This window comes from Myotis brandtii, unplaced genomic scaffold (assembly GCF_000412655.1).
Source record: "Myotis brandtii unplaced genomic scaffold, ASM41265v1 scaffold120, whole genome shotgun sequence".
Lineage (NCBI taxonomy): Eukaryota > Metazoa > Chordata > Mammalia > Chiroptera > Vespertilionidae > Myotis > Myotis brandtii.
The window spans coordinates 1,569,337-1,592,347 of NW_005354174.1; the positions used below are offsets into that span (position 1 = coordinate 1,569,337).

The window sequence follows — 23,011 nt, forward strand, 5'->3', positions numbered from 1 at the left end:
ATTTTTGTAATAGGGGGTTTCACTGATTTATTCTCTTCCTTGGTCCTGTTAATCCCTAACTCCAGGGAAAAAATCCCCACCTGGGGAAACAACCTTTCTCGAAGAGGTGACCTTGGTTAAAACACATAGCTCTAAGAAGGGGAGCAAACATATTAAGAACAGTATGCCATATACGCCAGGTCCCTTGAAACATGCTGTGCAGATGTTTCTTCCCTGCAGCGACTGTGTCAAGCAGCAAGGATAGACCGGCTTCCGGCACTTTTCCCCTCCCCTATTCACTTTTTTTGTGAGCAGTTTGAGGTAGGTATTAGGAACCTTGGGCCTGACCCTGTAGGCGTAGGTGGTAATGTTGTGGAAAAAAATGGACTGAGGAGTCTGCAGCCCTGGCTTTTCCTCTCAGTTCTGCCACCTGTTAACTGTGTGTCTTAGGCCAGTTTCTTCATCTGCACAATAAAAATTTATAGGTATAGATGGCAATCTTTCAGCCTTTCAGTGTATGAGTTCCCATCATGCCTTTGATGCCATTACCTGATTTCCAGCCTCACTCATTGTTGAGCCCTAGGCCAGTGCTGAGCAATTTCGATCTAGGAAATGTAGATGATTGTGCTTATTTAGAAATGGCAGCATTTAATAGCGTGTATTTGATTATCTCTAGTTGAAATTTGTAGACCACATCTGCCATCAGAGCTTGCGAAGGTGAATAAATGTCATTGGCATATAGTAAGCCGTGAAGAAGGCCTATTCCTTTTTCTAATTCCATTAGGTCTACCTTGTCTAGACATTTTGTCCTGAGCCCCCAATCACATAGGCGAAGTTCTGAGAATTAATAGGAAAGATTTGGTATAGTAACACACGATAATTCTCCACCTCCCAGCCTTGTCTGCTCTAGGTATTAGTTATTTTTTTATTTTTAAAAATATTTTTTATTGATTTCAGAGAGGAAGAAAGAAGAAGAGATAGAAACATCAATGATGATAGAGAATATATATATTTTAATTAATTAATTAATTAATTTTATCGATTAAGGTATATCAAATGTGTGGTTAGATATACAAATGTGCCGCTTAGTTTTACACAATGTATTACAAATGTGTGGTTATTTCCCCATTGCCCCACCACCCCCCCAGTCCTGCCCTCACCCTCACCCTCTGTTGTCTGCTTCCATTGGTTATGCTTATATGCATACATACAAGTCTCTTGGTTGATCTCTCCCCCTTACCCCCACCCTCCCCTATCTTCCCTCTGAGGTTTGAGCATCTGATTGATGTTTCTCTCTCCCTGGATCTGTTTACATGTGCAATATACTTATCACAGTTTGAGTTTTCAATTTTTGTGCTAAATCAGTAGAGTACTTAAGCCACACCATAATTTGTCCCATTTTACCATAAATCTATGGATTTGGGGTGGGGGTGGGGGGGAGATAAAGTATATTATATACTGTATTAAAAGTCAGAAATAACTTCCTGCAGATATTTGACAACCTATTTATGCTGTTCTAGTTTCTTTTCTGCCGCATTTGCCAGAATTTGAACATTATCTAATTTTCTCTAATGAAAAGCTTGAGTTTATAATTTAAATTTGTTCATTGAATATATCTCAAATTGGACAGTTTACCTTCAGTTTGCCCTACAGATCAATAATTTGAGAGCCAACAGTGCCATACGTCTCTTTAGTAGGGAGCAGTTAAAATGAATGAAAAAGTAAAAGTAACACTGGAAAATGACATAAGGACTAATTTATTTGCATGTGTGTCCATTTCAGTTGCTCTTAAACAGGGGGCATGCTGGATGTAGTAGGGTCGTTAGGGCTCCTAGAAGATACTGTTAGAGAAGATGGCTTTACAATTTTACTCATGGTGTCGTATAGCTTTTCTTCTGCTTTTTCTCTGTTCAGTATGTTTAATATTTATATATGCTCATTCTAATGTTGGTTAAGTGATGGTGCCTGAATTCTCACAGGGTATGATCAGTCATAAAATAGGACTTTCAAAGTGTCTTCATAGAGAACTTAGATTCCAATGATTTCGTTAACTCGGCAGATGATTGAGCCTAATCATCACTAATACCTTTTTAGCACTAGATTCAGGTTATAGAGGATTTCAAATCAACCTTTTTACTTACATTTAAGAAACCTTCACAAGTTATCTTGTTTTTTGCTAGCAAGACCAGAGCTTTTGTGGTGCTATGTGGAATTCAACAAAATGCATGAGTTTAAAGACTTACATAGCATTGATGCACAGTTCCTTCCGGTCTTCTGAGTATCTCCAGAAGAAACCCTTTGAGAACCAATGGCCCAGTCATTGCACGTTGGACAATCAACAAGTCTGTAATAAATATGTCTTGATATTTAGTCTCTTGATCAGTCCTAGTGTTTGTCATTCAGAATTCAGCTTTAAAAGGACATATTCATGGCGAAGAGAACAGGTTTTATATAGCAGGATTGTTAAATCTGCTAAATCTTAATAGCGTTTGAAAAACATACATTCTTAATATCTGACTTTGATAAATTGAGTTGAATATATTCATATAGATAATTTTAATTCAACATAGACTCCCACTCTCACACTCTACTTCCTACTAATCACCCCCATATAAAACTCCAACTGTGGGATTTGGGAGGGGAAGGAGAAAGTCATAGGTGAAGACAGCTGGATCATGGACTTGTCCTTTGTGACTTTATATTTTCATTCTTTTGCTATTGAGGGAAGATGAAGCAGGCACATTTCAAAAGAACAGCTGACACTACCCATACAAATTCAGTAATTACGTCAGTCACTCTAATTCCTTGGGGTTTGGGGCTCTTCTCTTACATGTTCGTGGCAGAGGTCCAGTTTGTAGGAGTGGGTAAGAAGTGGTTGAATATAGATTGGGAACATGCCAAGTGTACATTCTAAGGCAGGTTTTCACCCTGTTTCCCCAGCCCTCTGATTTCTCCTTAAGCTGTGTTATCCTTACTTGATTGAAGAAGGATAAAAATATGTTCCCTGTTTATATATAAGGGACACCTAAACCTGGCTTTATAGGTGGGGAACATCAGCTGGTCTTTTGAAATGTAGAAACTTTAAGGTTTTGTTTCATTTTTGTTTGGTTGGTTTTGGGGGTCATTTTGAAGCCTTTTAAGTCATAAAGAACTATGATAAAACTACCAAATTCTTTACAGTGAATGAGCTATATAGTTTGGTATTTGGAATGAGATGGGCGCATACCCGGCATCGATACAATATACACTAAAGAGCAACTCATGCCTAAATGCTCCAGATCACAGGAGCATTTGAAGTATTTGATTATTTCAGATGTTCTGCAGCATGAAGAAAATTAAAGGAAGAGGGTACTGTGAACCAACAGTAACCTCTTCACTTGGGAGGTATATGTGGGCATATGGAAACGTATTGAACCTTGCATTTTCTGATCATTTCTGCATGGCATCTCTATGTTATTGAGAGATTGGAATCTTCATGTGGTCTCAGTTATTTAAATTACTGTTTGTCAAGGTGCAGGGCGAGCTGCAAGTAGTATTTTTTTTCTGATGTAATTAGTGGATCATGAAATCAGAAAAGGAAATTTTCATTTTTTTTTTCATTAATGAAATCGAATACAATAAAATGCATGTCTGCACACACACAGCTTTGGCATCACCTAGGAGCTTATTAGAAAAGCAGAGTCTCAGACTCCACCCAGACCTGCCCTGTTAGAATGTTTATTAATCTTTGTTATAACTAAGTCCTAAAAAGTAAAGTTGATTACAACCAAAACCCATTCATTAAATTGTTTCAATTTGCGTGTTTCTATGAACAAACCAGCTTGCACCTGAAAATATATTTTTATGGGTCACAGTAAAAAAAAGTTTGAAATCCACTGTTTTAAATGTGAATGATGGCACTTTATCTCTGGTTGTGGTCTTACCATTAACTATGAGATAAATGTAAGATAAACGAGATAAATGCTCTGCATCAGCATCATCTGCAAAGTTTTTCTTCTATTTCTTGTTTTTAATATCAGTTCTTTCATCTCACTCCTTCTTCTACTTAGTGTCTCTTACTCCTCTGTTGCCTTGTTCCTAGCTTCTGTGCTTCAGTCCTCAGAATGGTAGCTAGTGTTGTGAAACATTATCCTCAAGTTTCAGTTTGGAGCCAAATATACTCAGTGCACTGGGAGATTAATACTAATTAGCAGGATTTTTGAAATGTCCCTCGCACCAAAGTTGAAGAAGAAAATAACCAAGTTTTGATAGTGTGCTTTCCTTCTCAATTTGTTATTCCTTCCAAATTTCAGATGTCATAGCAACATTTTGTTTCGGGTATAATTAGATCACTAGGTCTTCTTTGTGTGCAAATGTGCATAGCACGTCTTAAATACTGTGAACAGAGTATTAAGAAGAAATATGTGTAACACCGAAGTCTGACTTTGTATCCCCAGTTGTATTTAAAGCAAGCAATTGTGGCTTTAGTTTCCTGATTCCAGCCTCACCCAATGGCGGCCAGGTAGAGGAAGCTAATCTCTTGTATCGCTATTAAGAGAATGGCCAGTTTCCTGGAATGTGACCCTAAATGAAAATAAGTCATACTACTTGTATTTAGTGTTTGTTCCTTTGACCAGCAATATGCAGTTCAACTTGCTATAAATTAGCAGCTTAGAAATATGTGCTTCCTTGCTCTGGCTCTGAGACTGCAACCTGTGAACTGCAGACAATGCTTGCAGAATTTTGATTGAGTTATCTTTGGCTAGTTTTAAACATTCGGTGTCACACAACCCCACATCTGTTGCTACACTGATCCCACTCCTTTCGCCATCCAATTACTCCATTTAACTTGTACTTTGTTTTAAAGGGCCTCAGAACTGAATTTATTTTATTTTACCTAGGAACCCTATAGGGTTGCTCCAGAAAAGGGGGAGAAATAGAACATTTTGAAATCTCTAACCCTATGAAAATGAAGGGACTTGTTATATATAATTTTTATTGGTTCTATCAAGCTCATTAGTATCTACAGCAGAATTACCAATGATTACTATTTTCTTCAGTGATTTACCATACTCTATAACAGTATGATATACATGTATTTGTTAATGTTAAATGAGTTTTCCTCTAATTTTTTTTGTGCATTTTCCCCCCTTTTCCACGAAGGCCTTATCTGTTTGGAGCGGGGTGTTTTTCCATAAAAGCTCCATGGTGAGTCCCAGTTCAGTCCCGCATGCCTAATTCATTTGTTGTACTCTCAGAAAATAACTGTTTTGTACTGTTGTTTCCGTTGCATGGCCTGAGCACAGATAGACGCACCGAAGTACTGAATAATTTGTAGATGGGACATGAATGTTGATATTTAAGCTTTCAAAGAGCAGTTTTCTTGGGTTTACTTCATTTCTTGAAAAGTCAAATTAAATGACAGTTTAATATTAAAGAAAAAGAAATTAGAAGAATTCTCTCTCATAATGCTAGTGTATAAGCAAGGCTAACATGCCAGTTTAAGGCTCTGAGCACTGTAGTAATAGAAGCTCCCTACACATCCTGCTGAACATTTGGAAGACTTGATTATATTTTGAAATATGAATATATTTAAAGTATACTATAAATACCCTATAAATTTTAACTGCATGTGGTACCAGAGGAATAAGAGTCACTTCTGTTTTGAATAATTTTGGTGTTTAAGGAGGAAATTTGTGTTTCACATTGAAACTCCTAAATAATTTATAATTTTGAGCTCATAGCACCTACTTATCGAACTTATTTATTTTGGAAAATTCTTACATAACTGCACAGACTACAGGTTTGTCTTGTAGTTAGACACGATGGAGTACTTTTATATAAAGATGTGAAATAAAATGTATTTAGAACCTGGTATAGTGTGTTTCACATAATGGATAAAAGTCAGGGCTTCGGAATCAGACTTCCTAGATCTTAAATCTCAGTTCGTACACTTCAGCTCGTACACTACCTATATGATCTTGCGTGGTTTTTCTGTTTCTTGGTTTCCTTATCTGTTAATGGAGTTACCAGTAGCACCTAACTCATAGGTTCATTATGAGGATTACATGAACTAACAATGTAAATTGCTTAGGACAAGAAAGTGCTCAATGAATGTGTTGCTACTATTATTTTCTTTTTTATTCAAAGGAAAAATATCATTTTTGAAAAAACTTTAAATTAGATTTATTTTTATTTTTATTTTTGCTTTTCAGAGTAAGTGAGGCAAAAGGAAGTTTTGGGCAATGTAAGTTATGTCAATATTATAAATTTACTCAGAATACTTAAAAGAGTTCTGCCCATATAATATATAGTTCTCATAACTGCTACTAGGAGTTGTTTATACTGTCCCATTATACTAGGAAAAGAAACTTCCAATAGTTTTTCTCTTGTTGGACAAAAAGAAGCTCAAATACCACCTTAAGGGTACAGTATAATTAGACACAAACTAATTGTACTATTCATATGCCATAGGAACATTTGAAAATTTCATTATCATATAAGAATAGAGTGGCAAACATAAAAATTTTCTGTGTGAAATGTTTGGAGCCTGTGTCCTTTTCAAAATTAGGACACAGGTCGTAAAAGGATTCTAAACATATTTAGGGCATAAATGAATAAAAATTCCATGAAAGTCCATCTTTATTCTTTTTGTTAGCCAGGTTTCTTAAAAAAAACAAAAACAAATAAGATACATGAATCTTACTTAGGAGCTTATAGTGAACAGTCGATTTTTAAATGCCAGATTCAGCATACGATAAAATTTCTTTGCAGGGTAAACTTAGAATTAAATTCACTCTTAAGATAAATGTCTCATTCTAAGTACAAAGAAAAGAGTTTTAGCATGTTAATAAGGATTGAAGTTTTAGCATAGAAGTAAAGACGTAGTAACAAATGTATGTTAAATAAGAAAAGTCCATTCCTTCAACAGCTTATGTGCTCCTCAAATTTAAGCAAAAGCACTTGTCAACCAGAAATGATTTGAGGTTGAAACAAGATTAAAAGAGCCAGATTAAAGAAAGGGATATGTGAAATATAGTAGACTTTTAAATCATTGCCTGTCTTTTAGAAGACTGCCTTGTGGTTTGTTTGATGCCATCGTTAGCTCACAAGAAACTCGTTTTTAGTCACTTATGCTAGCCTACAAGATCCTCCTTTCAAATGCGTTCCTTTACTAGTGGTGCATGTTTTTCCCATTAAGATCTTAATGAAACCTCAAATTAAGGCAGCAAAATGAATATAAATTTGACAACTTCCATGTTGTTTATAAGAGCTTCTTTGTTTTAACAGTTTTTGCTACTTTTTCCATGGTATTTAGCATTCAACTTGAGAATGTTTTATTTACTGTTCTGACATAGAACATTATGCTAAATAATTATGTTTATAGTATTTCCACTTGTAGGGTAATATTTGTATTGTGGAAGAATATGAAATTTTTTACAGTTCCTCTTAAAATGTTACATAAATTTTATACAAAATTGTTATTACTTTCAAGTTGCAACATTTATATTTAAATATGATTTTGCTTTGGTTAGGTCACAATTTCTACTTATTTTTCATTCTTTGATAAACTTGTTGAAGTGTTTAAATGCATGCAGTTTCAAATGAGTCAGTTTGAAATAATGTCTTTCCCTTTGGTAGTAAAATAAACTTGTTGGAAAGTTAACTGTGTAGGCCATCTTCCACATTTTAGCTATTTATACGTTCTCAGGATTATGTATACCCTAGGATATTTGAGTTTGAATGACTGTAAAAAATAAAGTAAAATAATCGCACATATGATATACTTTTTTTTAATACAATAATTTGTATTGTGAATTTTTGAAAATAAATTTTGCTTTCAATATTACAAATAAGTAACAAATATTTACAAATATTTATTGAGCTCCTAATGTGCATGTAGTATTGTGTTTAAGCTACTGCTATTTTTGAATTACTAATCAAAAGAAAAACTACATATATAATAGTGTGGAGGAAAGGTAGTCCGTTTGAATATCTCTCTTACACGTAACCTGTTTTTGTATGATATAAGGTTAATTTTAAAGAAGAATTAAATGTTACATAGTAAGTTATATTAAAGTGTTAATTAGCATTGTCTGAGATTATTCATTTGATTTATATATAAATAGTTTATTTAAACTACCTTGTTCTTTTGAGAGTATTAAAAATATAATTTTGACAGTCTGTAGGCCAGGGGAAGGTCAATGGGGACAAAAAGGAGACATATGTACTACTATTTATAATACTTTAAACAATAAAAAAAAAATAAAAAATAAAATAAATATATAATTTTATTTTTGGAAAGAAAGATTTATATGAAGAGACTCTTTTATGTGCAAAGTTTAGATAAATCTGTGAGATTTTTTAAGAACACTTTGTGATAGGATAATTTTAGATATATTATTAATATATTTAAAATAAAATACTTCCAGTTTACCTTTTAGTTCTTATTTTAGAAAAATAAAGTTGAAAGTGAGAGAAAACTTCTAAATTCCTTTTCAAAGCTTAATCTCAGTGAGGCATACAATGAAAATTGCTTCTTTAACACGAAAACATTTTACCACTTATAATTCTTACATCAGTGTTGTGTCTAGCATTTAAACTGAAATACTGACTGTACCCTTATGTTTTAGAAAAGGAAAGAAACGGTGCTTCTATCTCCGTCTACCTCTTTTCATGCCCGTGTCCTTCTAAACAAGGCACCCAACATTGCTGCTTTTCATGCCATGCACAGATACATCACGCATATCCTGTTCTGTAGGACCCAGTAAAATTACCCGGATGGCCATCATTTTACTGTAATTTTAAAGCAGATAGCGATAGAGTCTTGCTGGGTTTTTGTTTCTCTTTGCAGTAATGTTGGAGAGAAAAAAACAGGCAAGAGAAATTCAATATGTTAATCTGACTGTATTACATAATACAGTAAACGCCAATTGGGTAACTTCAATAGTCTTTGTAAATAATTTTAAAAATGTCGTAATGTTAACGTCCCCAGAACTCCTGATGGCAGTAAAAATGACTCTCATTCTACGACTAGATAGTTAAGTCTCTCAGAAGGGATGAACAAGAAGTTGAACTCCTGGGTTTCAATTTAGCACCTTATTTCTTTTGTTTCTTTGTATGTTTATTTTACTTTTGATTTTGTTATCTTGTGTCAAGTTTAGTAAGTATGATTCTTATTTGCCTGATATGATGAAAGTTGAGGTCATTCCATTCTTCTTTTACATTTTGCTCAAATACTTGTTTTTCTTTTGGAACATGGGTTCATTTATGATGGGTTCAGTGGAGTAACGAGCACAAGTTCTCAATAGGAAGGAGCCCATCTGCACTGTCAGTATGTCTCATTCCCATTTATAACCATAATTAACACAATTGAATTTCTGGACACCCGTATACATGGGAATTTTATTTTTTATATCATATTATTAATTTAATAAAATAATGAATAGAGGAGAGGAGGCCTCCAAGCACCCAGAGGTATTCTTTTTAAACTTGCTAATGTTTTGTGATGGGATTTGAGCATAAAGGGAGATGTTTAGAGAGAAAAAGAAATAAAAGGGCTAGCATTGGAATACTTTTCTAAATGGCTGTGCCACTAATCTACAGGTGAACACAATTTACAAGTCTAGCTTTTTTCACTTTTAATTCTTTCGCATATTTATCATTTTTCAGTGTTTTATTTTTTAAAAATATATTTTTATTGATTTCAGAGAGGAAAGGAGAGGGAGGGAGGGAGAGAGAGAGAGAGAGAGAGAGAGAGAGAGAGAGAAAGAAACATCAAATATGAGAGAGAATCATTGATTGGCTGCCTCCTGCATGCCGCTGACTGGGGATTGAGCCTGGGACCTGGGCAGCCCCAACCAGGAATGGAACTGTGACCTTCTGGTTCATAGGTCAGTGCTCTACCACTCAACCATGCTGGTTAGGCCATTTTTCAGTGCTTTACTTTTTATTTACTTAATTTATTTATTTTTAAATATATTTTTATTGATTTCAGAGAGGAAAGGAGAGGGAGAGAGACATAGAAAGATTAATGATGAGAGAGAATCCTTGATCGATTGGCTGCCTCCTGCATGCCCCCTTCTGGGGATTGAGCCTGCAACCCGGGTGTGTGCCCTTTACCGGAATCTAACCCGGGACCTTTCAGTCCACAGGCCGACGATCTATCCACTGAGCCAAACTGGCTAAGGCCATTTTTCAGTGTTTCATATCTCTGCTAACAAGGGTAGTTTGCAATGGAAAGATTCTGGGTTATTGCGGAAAGGTTCAATTCTGCTTCACCTCACATTCCTGGTATTGGATTTTTTTTTTAAAACTTAGGATGAAGGGCAAATTCAGTCAAATTAAAATTTTCTCCCATTGGTTATAGTACACAGAAAATACTTTATTAATAATAACCTTTAGATTATTTCCCTTTGTATTTTTCTGGAAGTCTTATATACGCATGCACATATTTTATGTTCTATTTTGCTTAAATACCATAGTCCTTCCAAATGTAGGTTGATGTAGAAATAACTTGTTATGATTATGTTCGTCATGTATGCTCCATGCCTAACACACAGCACTATGTCATGTAGGAGGTAGCAAGTTATTTTCAGGGAAGAAAACTTATTGAACACAAACTTTTTTACTAATGTGATTTATTAAGGGCCCATCTGAGGAAAAAGAAAACTAGGAATAAAAATGATCACTACAGACCTAGCTGGTTTGGCTCAGTGGATACATCATCAGCCTGTGGACTGAAGGGTCCTGGGTTCCATTTTGGTCAAGGGTACATGCCCGGGTTGCAGGCTCGATCCCCAATGTAGGGCGTGGAGGAGACAGCTGATCAATGACTCTCTCATCATTGATGTTTCTGTCTCTCTCTCCCTCTCCCTTCCTCTCTGAAATCAATAAAAATATATTTTTAAAAAAATCACTACATAATGTTATGCATACTTTTATTATAAGTGCTTATTCTCTGTAGGAAATAATGAGTTTATGTAAAATGATGCTGTATTGGTGCTTTTTAGCTGTATGTTCAGAAGCTGAATTATTTGCAGCATTAAAGACATGTAAGGGATTTCACCTCTGATATTGGCTGATTAGACTGTAAACTAATAAACATACAGAATATATTTTTGCATGGCCAAAGAGTAAATCGATGTCCTCTCATATTTCTACTCTTTATTGTTATGCTATAAAGGTCGCTCTCTGGTCCAGCAGCAACTATTTTAAAGTCTTTTTAGGATGTATTCTCTAGATCCGCCATAGTCTCTCTTAAGAAGTGGCATGAGCACTTGTTTTCTATCTTGTTGCTTACCACATGATTAAAAACAAAACAAATATAACATTCAGTAATTTGCCAAGAGCTTCGAATTCCTTGTGAAGCTTATTTATACGTTATAGTCTTATTGTTTCCTGATGGTGATTCTAGTAAAAATCACATAGTCACACAATTAGAAACACCTTTCAAAAAATTCTGCAATGGTGTTTTTCTCTCTCCTCCTCCTTTCCAACCTCCCCAAACACTTAAGGGTTAAATGACCAATGGAATTTAAAAGATGCTCCTTACAGGAATTTAACAGCTCAATGATAGTAGTTCAGTGATGGAAATAAAGGCTTTGAGGGAGGGTTTACATTGTAATGTAGTGCAACAGAGAGCATCTCCACCAGAAAGAGCAATTCTGATGCCATTCCCTGGGAAGGGGCACTCTTGTTCAGGTGGAGCGGACTCTTTCCTTTCTGTTGGTAGCTTATTGCGGTTGTGCGAAGGTTATTGCACTTGTGAAACTGTTTCATTTCCTCACAGAAACTTTAAAAAAACTATCTTTATTCCCTTCAGTGGAAGTCTGACTGTGACAGGCACTCGTATTTTAGGCGTGGATTCGATCTTTATGGGCAATGACACAAAGCGCTTAAGAAATATCGATGGAAAGCAGAGACCTTTTCATATATGGAATATGCGTTATGTTGGATCTGGTAGCAAGGGAGGGACCCAAACGACCAACCACAATGGCCTCTGATCTAAACTTTGTGCTCTCCCTACCAGGAAGTTGTCAAAACAGAGGACTCGGGAGGTAAAATGGGTGAGACTATTTCAGGTGTCTTAAGGGTCTGGAAACAGATTACAAATGCAAACTCTAATTAAAAGAAAAATAGAAGAGAGTTAACATTGCTGAGAATTATGATATGGGGAAGTACTGCCCTTAGAGCTTTATGCACTTTACCTGATAGTGTTTCTTTCTTTCTTATTTATTTATTTATTATTTTTTTCTTTATTGATTAAAGTATTACATATGTGTCCTTATCCTCCTATTGCCCCTCCCCCCCCCCACTCTTGCCCTCACCCCCCTGGTGTCTGTGTCCATTGGTTAGGCTTATATGCATGCATACAAATCCTTTGGTTGATCTCTCCCGATACAGTGTATGCACCAAATGTCCTGGAGGGCTCCTCAAAAAAAAAAAAAAATCCCACAAATTGTTAGGCTCAACCCCCAGGATTTCTGATTCAGTAGGTCTAATGAACATTTGCATGTTACGAAGTTCCAAGGTGGCACTACTAGTCAGGGACCACACTTTGAGAACAAATATACTAATCCTTAAAATAACCCTATGAGGTAGGCATCACTTTTATATTTTTTAATTTTTTTACATACTAGTAGTCTGAGCTCTGAGAGGTTAAATAACTTAACCCAAAGTCACAGAGCTATTAAGTGGTAGCATTGGGATTCAGATTCAGGTTTCTTCCTGACTCCCCAAACCAATCTGTCTACATCCAACCATACTTCATTAAAAGATGAAGAGATAAAGGACAGTGAGCAAAACAAGGTAGAAATAATGTTACTCAGCATTGGAGACTGAGTAGCAAAGCAGGAACATCGGGCTCTGTTATTCCTGTGCCCCAGCTAGGCTGTGATCAGGACCAGTGTGCAGGGAGGCTATTGTCTATGCATTAGAGAAAATAATACCATCACTTATCGAAGGTGTTTGGCAAATTGCTAATGAGCTTTGGGAAGCCTCTGACAAATCAAAAGAGAAGGGAAAGAAGGATTTGAAAGAATAGAAAAGGTTGGTACTAGAAGTTGCTGGTATGAAAGCTGATTTGGGGAAAGCAAATAGGAAAGTGCGTGCTTTTTAATGTCAGTTCTGAGATGTAGCACCAGTTACGTAATGTGTCCTCAGACACATGAAAAACAGAACAAAAACACACACATCATTTTCACACATCTACGAAGAAAAAACAAATTGGAAGATCAGTGAATATAATTGCATGACATCATTAGATCGACCCACACGTTGTCTACGTCCTTGTAGCACTGTGGCTGAGAGCACTTTCAGGGTTTCATTCTGTATCACCTCATTATTTTCACTCATGCTGTCTCCATTCAACTGAATTGTCACCCCCAAATCTTATCTATCAAAATGAAAAGGTAAACTGTTTTATTATCCCGAGATGTTTATGGTGGTTCTGTTGCTTCACTCTGAAATCTCCAGGGAATTGTTACCCATCTGAAAAGAAGTGACTTGGATTTCCCCAGCACGTATTTCAGAAAGGAGTTAATTTTTATTGATCTGATAAAGCTCTGGAACTTTGAACTAATTTTACTCTTACTGCAGAACACAGCCTCACACTACCAGTTATTAAGGCAAAATGCATGTCCACATTGAGGGGGCGGTTGAATATTTAGGGGTGGAATTTTAAGGAAAAGATGTCATTATCTCAAGGATTGTGACTTCCTCATGGTAATTTTTTTTGGCTATCATTTTATTTTTTTAAGCAAAGTTAAACCACCTCCACAAATTTCACCCAGCAAGTCGATGGGCGGAGAATTTTGCGTGGCTGCAGTGTTTGGGACCTCCAGGTCATGGTTTGCAAATAACGCCGGTCTGAAAAGAGAAAAAGGTGGGTATCTCACTGGGGGTTAAATGGGCCTTTGGTAGTATTTGTTTCTTGAGGAAAATTCATAACTTTTCTCCTTATCCCTGTTTTAGAGATGAAGTGAACTTGAGATTGTGAGTTTAAATAGCTAAAAGCACTAGTTAGTAAGTGATGGTATCAGAGTTTGAAATTGGGTTTTTTTAATGTTAAATCTGAGAGCAGGCAGACAGCTCTGGTGGGGGCGGGAGGGTTGTTGGGATGGTGGTGGAGGGATTGAGCAAAAAAGGGAAAAAAAGAGAACTCACAGACATGGACAACACTGTGGTGATTGTGGGGGTTGGGTGGTGGAGAATGGAAGAGGGCATAGAGGCCATAAATGGTGATGGGGAAAAAAAATCAAGTTTGCCATATTATAAACTAAAAGTTAAAGAATAGGCTGCCACTCAGAAATAAAGGTCATATTTTATGGTAACCATTGCTCCTTTGAATTCATATAGTTATTTAAAATTTTTCTTGTTATTGTCAACCCTCATGGAGGGTATTTTTTTCCATTGCTTTTTAGAGAGAGTGGCAGGGGAGTGGGAGGTGGGGAGGGAGAGAGATAGAGACATACAGAGATAGAGATGTGAGAAGAGATATCAATTGGTTGCCTCCCACATGTGCCCTGACCGGGTACATGCCCTTCATCCTGAATCGAACCCACGACCCTTCAGTATGCGGGCCAACGCTCCAACCACTGGGATACACTGGCCAGAGCGAATTTATATAGTTTTTTTTTAATCCCTTTTTTGATCATCAGGATCAACACCTAAAATGTTTACATTAATTACCATTTATTGTGTGATGGCTGACTGATTCTGTGTAGAGGAGAATCCCTACATTGATGGACCACGAATTTCATTTTGAATAAGCTTTCCCCCTCATTTGAGTCCTATTGAAGTAGGTCACATTGCTATTATTATGAGGCACTGCTTTGAAGAGTTCCAAGGGCTGTATTGTTCTTGGCTAAACGAAACGGTTCTCCGTTGCGCTTAATGCTGGCAATCAGACGTCAGCCCCTTCCCTGGTTATCGCCTGTCAGTGACCCTCTCCAGGGAAATAGGATCTCCCGCACAGCAGGTTCCTTACCTGAGTGGGAGAGGATACAGCACAGAACGCAAGCCTTCCATTTCCTTATCCCATCTTTATTTTTTTGTTACCTCCTTAGCTTTACTGATGCTATCGAAATGACTTTTTGTTGCTAGTTAAAACCCTCTGTGTAGCTCGATTTCAAATGCTTCTCCCTTCTGTTCTAATTACCCTTTTAACTTGCTACTCCTTTATGTGCCACTGACTGGTCATTAGCCATTTTCCCAAATCAGCTGTAATGAATTCCTCTGGCCTAGAGATAAGGTGACCCACCCAGCATTCAGGAGTGGTTTTCTATGCTCCTAGGTTTACTGTAAAACCCGAGATAGAGGACTGAACCTGTTCTGGCACCGAGGGCATGTGTCCTCCTTCTAAAGTCATTTGATTAGGTCCATATTCAGGCCCTGACCTCCCTCTTCATTTACCATGGAGGCCAGGGATCCAACTGAGAGAAAAGAAGGGAGAGGATTTGGGGGAGGAGGATGTGTGAGTTTTTTGCTTGTTGGTTTGTTCGAATCCAGAAATGTGAAAGGGAAAGTGGATGAGAAGTTGGGCTGATGTCAGCGAACAAAGGGCGCTCATGCACTCGAGTGGGTACATCTGGTGCCACTCTTAAGTCTTTGTCCATGCAGTGTTCCTTTTCAGTCGGTCTGTCCCTGTCCCGCCTGATAGCATTCTTTTTTCATAACATGGGACACATTATATTGCAGACAAATATACCAGACTGAAAAATATTGTTTCACTGTATTAGAAATTTGCATATACTTACATCATTCTTGAGGTGCATTCCTTAAGATTTAAAAAATATTTAGATAGCGTAGACACTTTTAAATTCCTTAGTTTATACTTAGTAAGAGCCAACTTTTAGGCAAGGAGCAGACACCTTACCCATTCATGTGAACAAAATTCCTGCCTTTTTATTTCCTCTTAGTAGCCTCAGAAGAGATTAGAAATTCAATAACTTATAAAAACTATGCTGTGCTCCTTTTAGGTCATTATCAAACATCCAGGTTCTATTTTTTTGTTTGTAGATCAGTCCAAACAAGTTGTAGTTGAATCTCTGTACATCATCAGCTGCTACGGGACCTTAGTGGAGCACATGATGGAGCCACGGCCGCTCAGCACTGCCCCCAAGATTAGCGATGACACCCCACTGGAAATGATGACATCACCTCGAGCCAGCTGGACCCTGGTTAGGTAATACCACCTTTCTGTTTCCTTTTTCTTTCTTGTTTAAAATTTTTAAAAATTTATTTATTATTGTTTAATCTTTATTGTTGAAAGTATTACATATGCCCCCCTTTAAAAAATTGTTTACATTTCAGTAATAGGCTCTTCGGGACTGGTTTTGGCTGTGGGTTGGGGACTCGGCTCTTTGGGTCCTGGCTCTGCCCTTTGGCAGTGGGTTCAGCTATTCAGGACGAGTGTCAGCACATAGGGACTAGGGAAAAAAAAATTAATTCATAGGGCACATATGCATTCTGGTCTGGTAATGGGACCAAGTTTTAAATTGTCTACTACCTGGTTATCTTGTGACATCATTGCAAAGATAAGCATAAACCCTTCTGGAGAAAGTATCCACAGTCTAACTTGAAACCCCTCATCTCCAGAGGCCCTCGTCCATGGACCCGCACTGTGATGGGTCTGCCTCCCAAGCACTCCCTTTTCCGTCCCCTCAGACTATAGCACATGGGCCGTAAAGTCAAGCTTCCATGCAGTTATTATAACGAATGAATCACTCTCTAAATAATACTTTGAATACATTACAAGGAAATTATACTCCGCGGCATTAAACACAGTTGGTTAAGTTTGGAAAAAATAATTTTTTTTTTCAGTAATATCCAATTTCCAGTTTTTTCTTAACAGCTTTATTGAGGTATAAAATATTAAATGTGTACAATTTGATAAGGTTTGACATCGGATACAGTTGTGGAAACCATCACCATAATTAACATTATAAATATATTCATCACCTGCAAATGTTGTTTAATGCTTCTTTTTAATCTCTCCCTCCTGCCCCTCTTTATCCTTACCTCTGCCATGGAGCACCAGGCAACCACTATTTGCTCTCTCTCACTGTAGATTACTTGATGAGTTTTAGAAGTTTACATACATGGTATCAGAGTGTGTATTCTTTTTTTGTCTTGCTTCTTTCATCCAGCAAAATTATTTTGATTCATCCATGCTGTGACATGTATTGATAATTTTTTCCTTTTTGAAATTGAGACATAATTTACACATAATACAATTCACCCCTTTAAAGTAAATTTTCACTAGGTTATGTACCCATCGATCACCACAATCAGTTTTCATCAACCCCAAGGGAAACTTGATACCCATTAGCAGTCACTCATTTTACTTTCTGTCTCTATAGATTTACCTACTTAGGACATTTAATATAAGTGGAATTAGACAAAATGTAACCTTTTTGCATCTGACTGCTTTCACTTAGCATAATGTTTTCAAGGTCCAGCTAAATTGTAGTATGTATCAGAACTTTTTTCCTTTTATGGCCAAATAATATTCCATTGCATGGATATACCACATTTTGTTTACCCATTCATCAGTTGACCCACACTGTGATGTGACTTTTTACCTGCCATGAATTACGCTGCTAAGAACATTCTTGTACAGATTTTTGTGTGGTCATATATTTTCAGATGACTTTCATATGTGCCTCAGAGAACACGTCCTTTTGAACTCCTTTCTCCTTGTATCTTTGTGTTACCTCTTCTCGGACTTGGGTTTTGTTTTTTCTTTTTAATTTTCCACATGCTTCCCCTTATTTCCAGTCTCATGCTCACTGAAAATAGAGAGTGCACTGAGGCAGTCATTGAAGGGAAATAAACTAACATAAATAGATGGGAAGGTTTCCTTTACAGTTATTCTCCAATATATAAAGGCTAAGACTGTAGAAGTATTTATTAGGAATCAGAGTCCTGCCTGGCTGGTGTGGCTCAATGTTTAAGGGTTGACTCATGAACCAAGAGGTTGCTCAACTGGTTTGATTCAGGATCCCCAGAAGGAGGCAGCCAATTGATGTTTCTCTCATAAATGTTTCCATCTCTTTCTCCCTCTCCCTTTCTCTCTAAAATCAATAAAAACATATTTTAAAGAAATGAATCAGAGTCCTTCCTAAAAGTACATAATCACTAAAATCTTTATAAGCTAATACGGATCGAGAAGTTAAATCTAGAGTAAAACCTTTTCAGTGTAGTGTACTGAAAAGGTTAGTGGCTATACATGTGTAGATGGTATAGGAGAGACAGAAAAAATTGGTCCTGACATGTATGGAAGGAAACAGACAAAAATGGATATGAAAATGATCCCTTTCCTTTTGACATTTTAAAATACTCTTATATTGATTTTTCAAGGCTCCAGCATTCTTTACTACTACTTTACTGTACTAGATTGATTTGATCAGTAGCTTATTTATCAGGTTATTCATGAGCGGGCAGATCTAATTAAAATTACTGCACCATCATTGTTGAAATAAGTGGTTTATTTTGGAACTCAGATGCTAATTTGTTCTTTAATACGTCACCCACGAACATAACTGTGTTTTTCCCTACCATTGTCTTCCCTGCTTTATTCTATTTGAAAATATACACATATTCTGAGAATAGAGAGCTCTAAAAATTGTCAGAAATTAGGTAAAATTAGAACTACTTAGTTTTGACATTTGAATTCCACACTTCCTCTCTGTCCAGTATTTTGAATGTCCTGTCTGTCCTATGCCGGGGGCGGGGGAGGGCGGGTCTGCTTTAAACTGATACTGGCTCTGTGTGATTAGTATGAATCACTGCCACCTTTTTATTCTTTTCTAAGCAGATGGCCTTGTGTTTTAGGTTTCAGCACTCCAACAAGTTCATTTTAATGATTACAAAGATAGTGTGAGTTTATATCAATGTCTGTAAGTGGTGACAGTGATGTTGATTTACATACCATCTATTAAGCTTAAATATTAATATTCTTCTGCTGTTTCCTTAGAACTCCTCAATGGAATGAATTGCAGCCACCATTTAATGCAAACCACCCTCTGCTCCTGGCTGCAGATGCTGTACAGTATTATCAGTTCCTGCTTGCTGGCCGTAAGTAGTTCCTGTGTTTTTCTTTCCCTACAGTTATTTTGAGATTTCATCTTAAAATGCCGACTTTTAATGCAACCATGCATATTACCACTGGTCCATCATTCATCAGCCATAAACAATCAGATGGAGACAATAAGATATTTACTACAAATATAAACCATAAGACTTAGCATGCATTAAGTAAGCCTCTGCTGTCCTTGTTCCCTGGCCGTGAGATACATGCTATTATGTAAGCTGGGAGGGAATATCTGGTGGGCTGAAAGGTGTTAACAACAACAACAACAACAAAAGGATACTGGTATCTGTTTCTGACATGAAAAAATTAAGTACTTTTTCACCGTGAAAACTGTGTTGGCAGTTTTTTCTTTTTGTAGAATTTTACTTGCGATAATGAAGTAATGATGGCAACTCCATTGGTTTTTGTACGTCTGCTTTCATATCCAAACCCTTACATTTATAGAGATTGATCTGGGTTCTTTTGTTACTTGAGAAAATGTACATTGAGATAGAAACAGCCTTGTTTATGGGGGGGGGGGGCATGAAAAAACAAGTTAGTATTTATTATCCAGTTTATGGTCACAGAATTAAAAATTCCTCACAATTATAATTCAATTTTGTAGAAATGACTGGATCCTTAATTTCCCTTCATGGTTCTGAGCAGTGCATGTTTTTAAGAAACTTCCTAAAAATCAACATTGACGTGTTTTTAATGGAGTTTTGTTGTATTGGACTTATTTCACTTGCTGTATTTATACAGCATGAGGTAAAATATTTTCTAAAACTTTTTTATTTGATGTTTATAATGTGTTACATATTAAACTGAAACAGAGAAAATTTATTGACTTTGCTCTAAAGTTATGAGACTATAATTGCAACAAATAGTTGGCAGTCTTGCTCTCATATAATTGAACTCACTGATTTTTCCAATATGCATTTATTGAGTGATTTCTATGTGCCAGGCACTTGTGATTTAAAGTGAATAGTACGTTGCTCTGTCCTCAATGAATTCACTGTCTATCTCGGGAGGTAGGTATTTAATGAAAAAGTAATATAAAATTAGGCACATCAGTGAAGCGTTTGGTTAACAGTGAACTATGAGAACAGTGACTTAAGTTGCCAAAGCCTTTACCAGGAGGGGTTTATGTAAAGTGGTATTTTGGTTCAAAAACTGAGTACATGATAGTTGTTAGGTCCTAGGTTATCTAAGCATATATTTAACTCTATCATATTCATTAGAAAAAAACATGACACTTATATAATATCTAATTAAAATATGAGAGCATTTTCCTCTACCCTTTATTATGGGTGAAAATAATTGTTAAGTACAGTTGACTCTTTCAGAATTAATATTAGTTTGTTTGTTTTATTCTTTTGATAGGCCTGTCCAGTAGACCAAGCAGGTCTCAAATATTGGAGAAAAAGATATGGGCAAAAAATAAAATGCATCTATCTTTATCCTTTAATTTTTTTCTTCCAGCAAATTAAACTGCTTGATATTACTTGATTATAGCAGCTCTAAACACCTTTGTCCAATTCTTGGAACTACAAAAATCCCCTAGTGCATATTTTAAGAACCACCACTGTAGGCAATAGCAAGCCATCAGATATTCTCATTGGAGTGACACCATCAGAACTGCATTTTAGAAAGATCACTTGGGCAGTCTGGTAATAGGAGGTTCAGAGGAGCGGAGGGGAGTAGAGGCTGAGTGATCCTGGAGTGAGAAGAGGGCTTTAATTAAGGCTGTATTACACAAAAGTCAGGGCAAATCTGTGATCCAGAGCAGAGTTGGGATAGAAAGGAATGAGAGATAATTTGACAGAATGCAGTCACTGATGATTCTGTGATTTCTAATTAAAATATATAATATAATGCATTTTGCATGGACCTTTTGAATATCAGGTGGACTAGCAATGGGATAAGAATGAAAAGGCCTGGGTTTCAGCTCCTAACCATTTGTCAATAACTTGATAAGTATAAAATATCAATAATAATAATTACTGTTATAAAGGAGTTGTTATGGTCAATGAGGTGATGTTAAAGTCCTTTAAAAACTGTAATACAGTACCCTTATTTTCAAATAGTAGACTTTAGGGCCTTAATAATGAAATAGCTATTCTGGCCACCTGATTTTGACCATGTCCATTGTCCACTTGATGGATCATCATTAATATACTTTTTCTTATCTTTTGAAGTGTTACTATAATAGGTCACTATAATAGTGTTACTATAATAGGTTACTATAATAGGTCTTGAAATACCTAAGCGACAGGTAATTTTTTACTACTTCTGTACATTGAGAGTGTAGACACAGAATTCATCTGGACTTTAAAGTCACGTTTTCTTACATAAAGAAAGGATATTTGATTGAGAATATTCCAGTATATGACACGATTGAAGCAATTAAATAAAATATGCACAACGTGACATCTGCGTCAGAGGTACAGCCTGACATACAATTGGCAAAAGCAATGCTGGAGCCAGTTTATAGAGAATGCTTTTCCCTGCCCATCTCTTGAACCCTTCATGCAAGTAGAACCTCATTAAAAAGACTTCCTTATTACCTTCCTGCTTTCTCTCCAAACGCTCCTTACTAAAACCAGGTGGAAGAGTGTGGCCTCTTGAAACACAAGGATACCATAGTTGACGCTGGAAAATTTTTGGCTTTACTTAGCCATATTGAAAATCACATCTTATTTCCTGACTTGAAGACCATTGATAAATACATTACTACAAATATTTTCAAATAGAGCCATTTGGAGTAAAATTCCAGTGCTAACTTCACAAATGCTGCAAGCATTTTCTTTGGTTCTTTTTGGATCTGTGGATCAGGTGAAGCAGACTTGTGCAAACTCCGGAATGATAATAATAGTCATCGACAAAGAATTATGTAAATGGAAATGGGAAAGAGACTTGGTCTCAGGGAGAAGAGAGTAGGAGAGCTGGATGTTGAGCAAGGAGTCCCCACTCCCCTTCCAGCCCTGTAATCATAATAGATGCCCTGCTAGTTGATAAACAGAGTTCTGCATGTGTGGCAGGAGGGCAACTGGTGGGGAGGGAAAGGAAAACCTGCCTGAAACACTAAATACTAACTTTAAAGTGAAGTAAGTAAAAGGGCCAAATTTTATATTTGTAACTGTGGTCACATTTCCTACCTATATTAATTGAATAGAATGGTATAAAATTGAGGATTTGGGGTGTATCATTAAATCATACTAGAGCTGCGGTTGCCAACCTTTCGAACCTCACGGACCACCGGTTGGTGACCGCTGCTCCAAAGGTTTCCTTAAACCAGCAGTCGTCAACCTTTCGGACCTCATGGACCACCAGTGGTCTGTGGCTCACTGGTTGGCGACTGCTGTACTAGAGTGCTCCATACAGAGGTCCCTATGGAGGCAGGGAGAACTCTTTGTTAGTAGGTTGAGCCTTAGGAATTGCTGATTTAAATAAGTTTTTTTTAAATCAACCTTTCGGACCTCATGGACCACCAGTGGTCTGTGGCTCACTGGTTGGCGACTGCTGTACTAGAGTGCTCCATACAGAGGTCCCTATGGAGGCAGGGAGAACTCTTTGTTAGTAGGTTGAGCCTTAGGAATTGCTGATTTAAATAAGTTTTTTTTAAAGTCAAATATCAGCAAAATGACATGGTTTGAATATATTGATGAATTTATATGTGCAAAGTGAATGTAAGATGGTAATCTAATCCTATCTAATAATAGACAAACATGGTAATTGACCGTACCTTCGCTATGCCTCCCATTGGCTAATCAGCGTGATATGCAGATTAACCACCACCAAAGATGGCAGCTAATTTGCATACTGCAGACAGGGTGGGGCAGCACCATTCAGCCTGCCCCGCTGCTATCCGGGCCTACTATTTGCCACCCGGGGCGGTGGGGCGGTACAGCACCATCCCGCCTCCACTGCCGCCATTCGGGCCTGCTATCTGCGACCCGGGGAGGCGGGTGTTCCGTG

General features: G+C 36.9%; 1 protein-coding gene across 5 annotated transcripts in view; it reads left to right on the forward strand.

The window, feature by feature from the left end:
• BCAS3 (breast carcinoma amplified sequence 3) overlaps positions 1-23,011 on the forward strand; it is a 463,383-nt gene that overhangs the window by 175,502 nt on the left and 264,870 nt on the right. For 3 of the 5 annotated variants that reach the window (XM_014531618.1, XM_005858559.2, XM_014531627.1), the window contains exons 17-20: positions 5,122-5,166; positions 13,719-13,843; positions 15,979-16,144; positions 18,938-19,038. In XM_014531618.1, the coding sequence (XP_014387104.1) occupies positions 5,122-5,166; positions 13,719-13,843; positions 15,979-16,144; positions 18,938-19,038 (437 nt within the window). The remainder of the gene's footprint in view (positions 1-5,121; positions 5,167-13,718; positions 13,844-15,978; positions 16,145-18,937; positions 19,039-23,011) is intronic. The other 2 variants (XM_014531623.1, XM_014531612.1) reach the window with 1 other exon arrangement.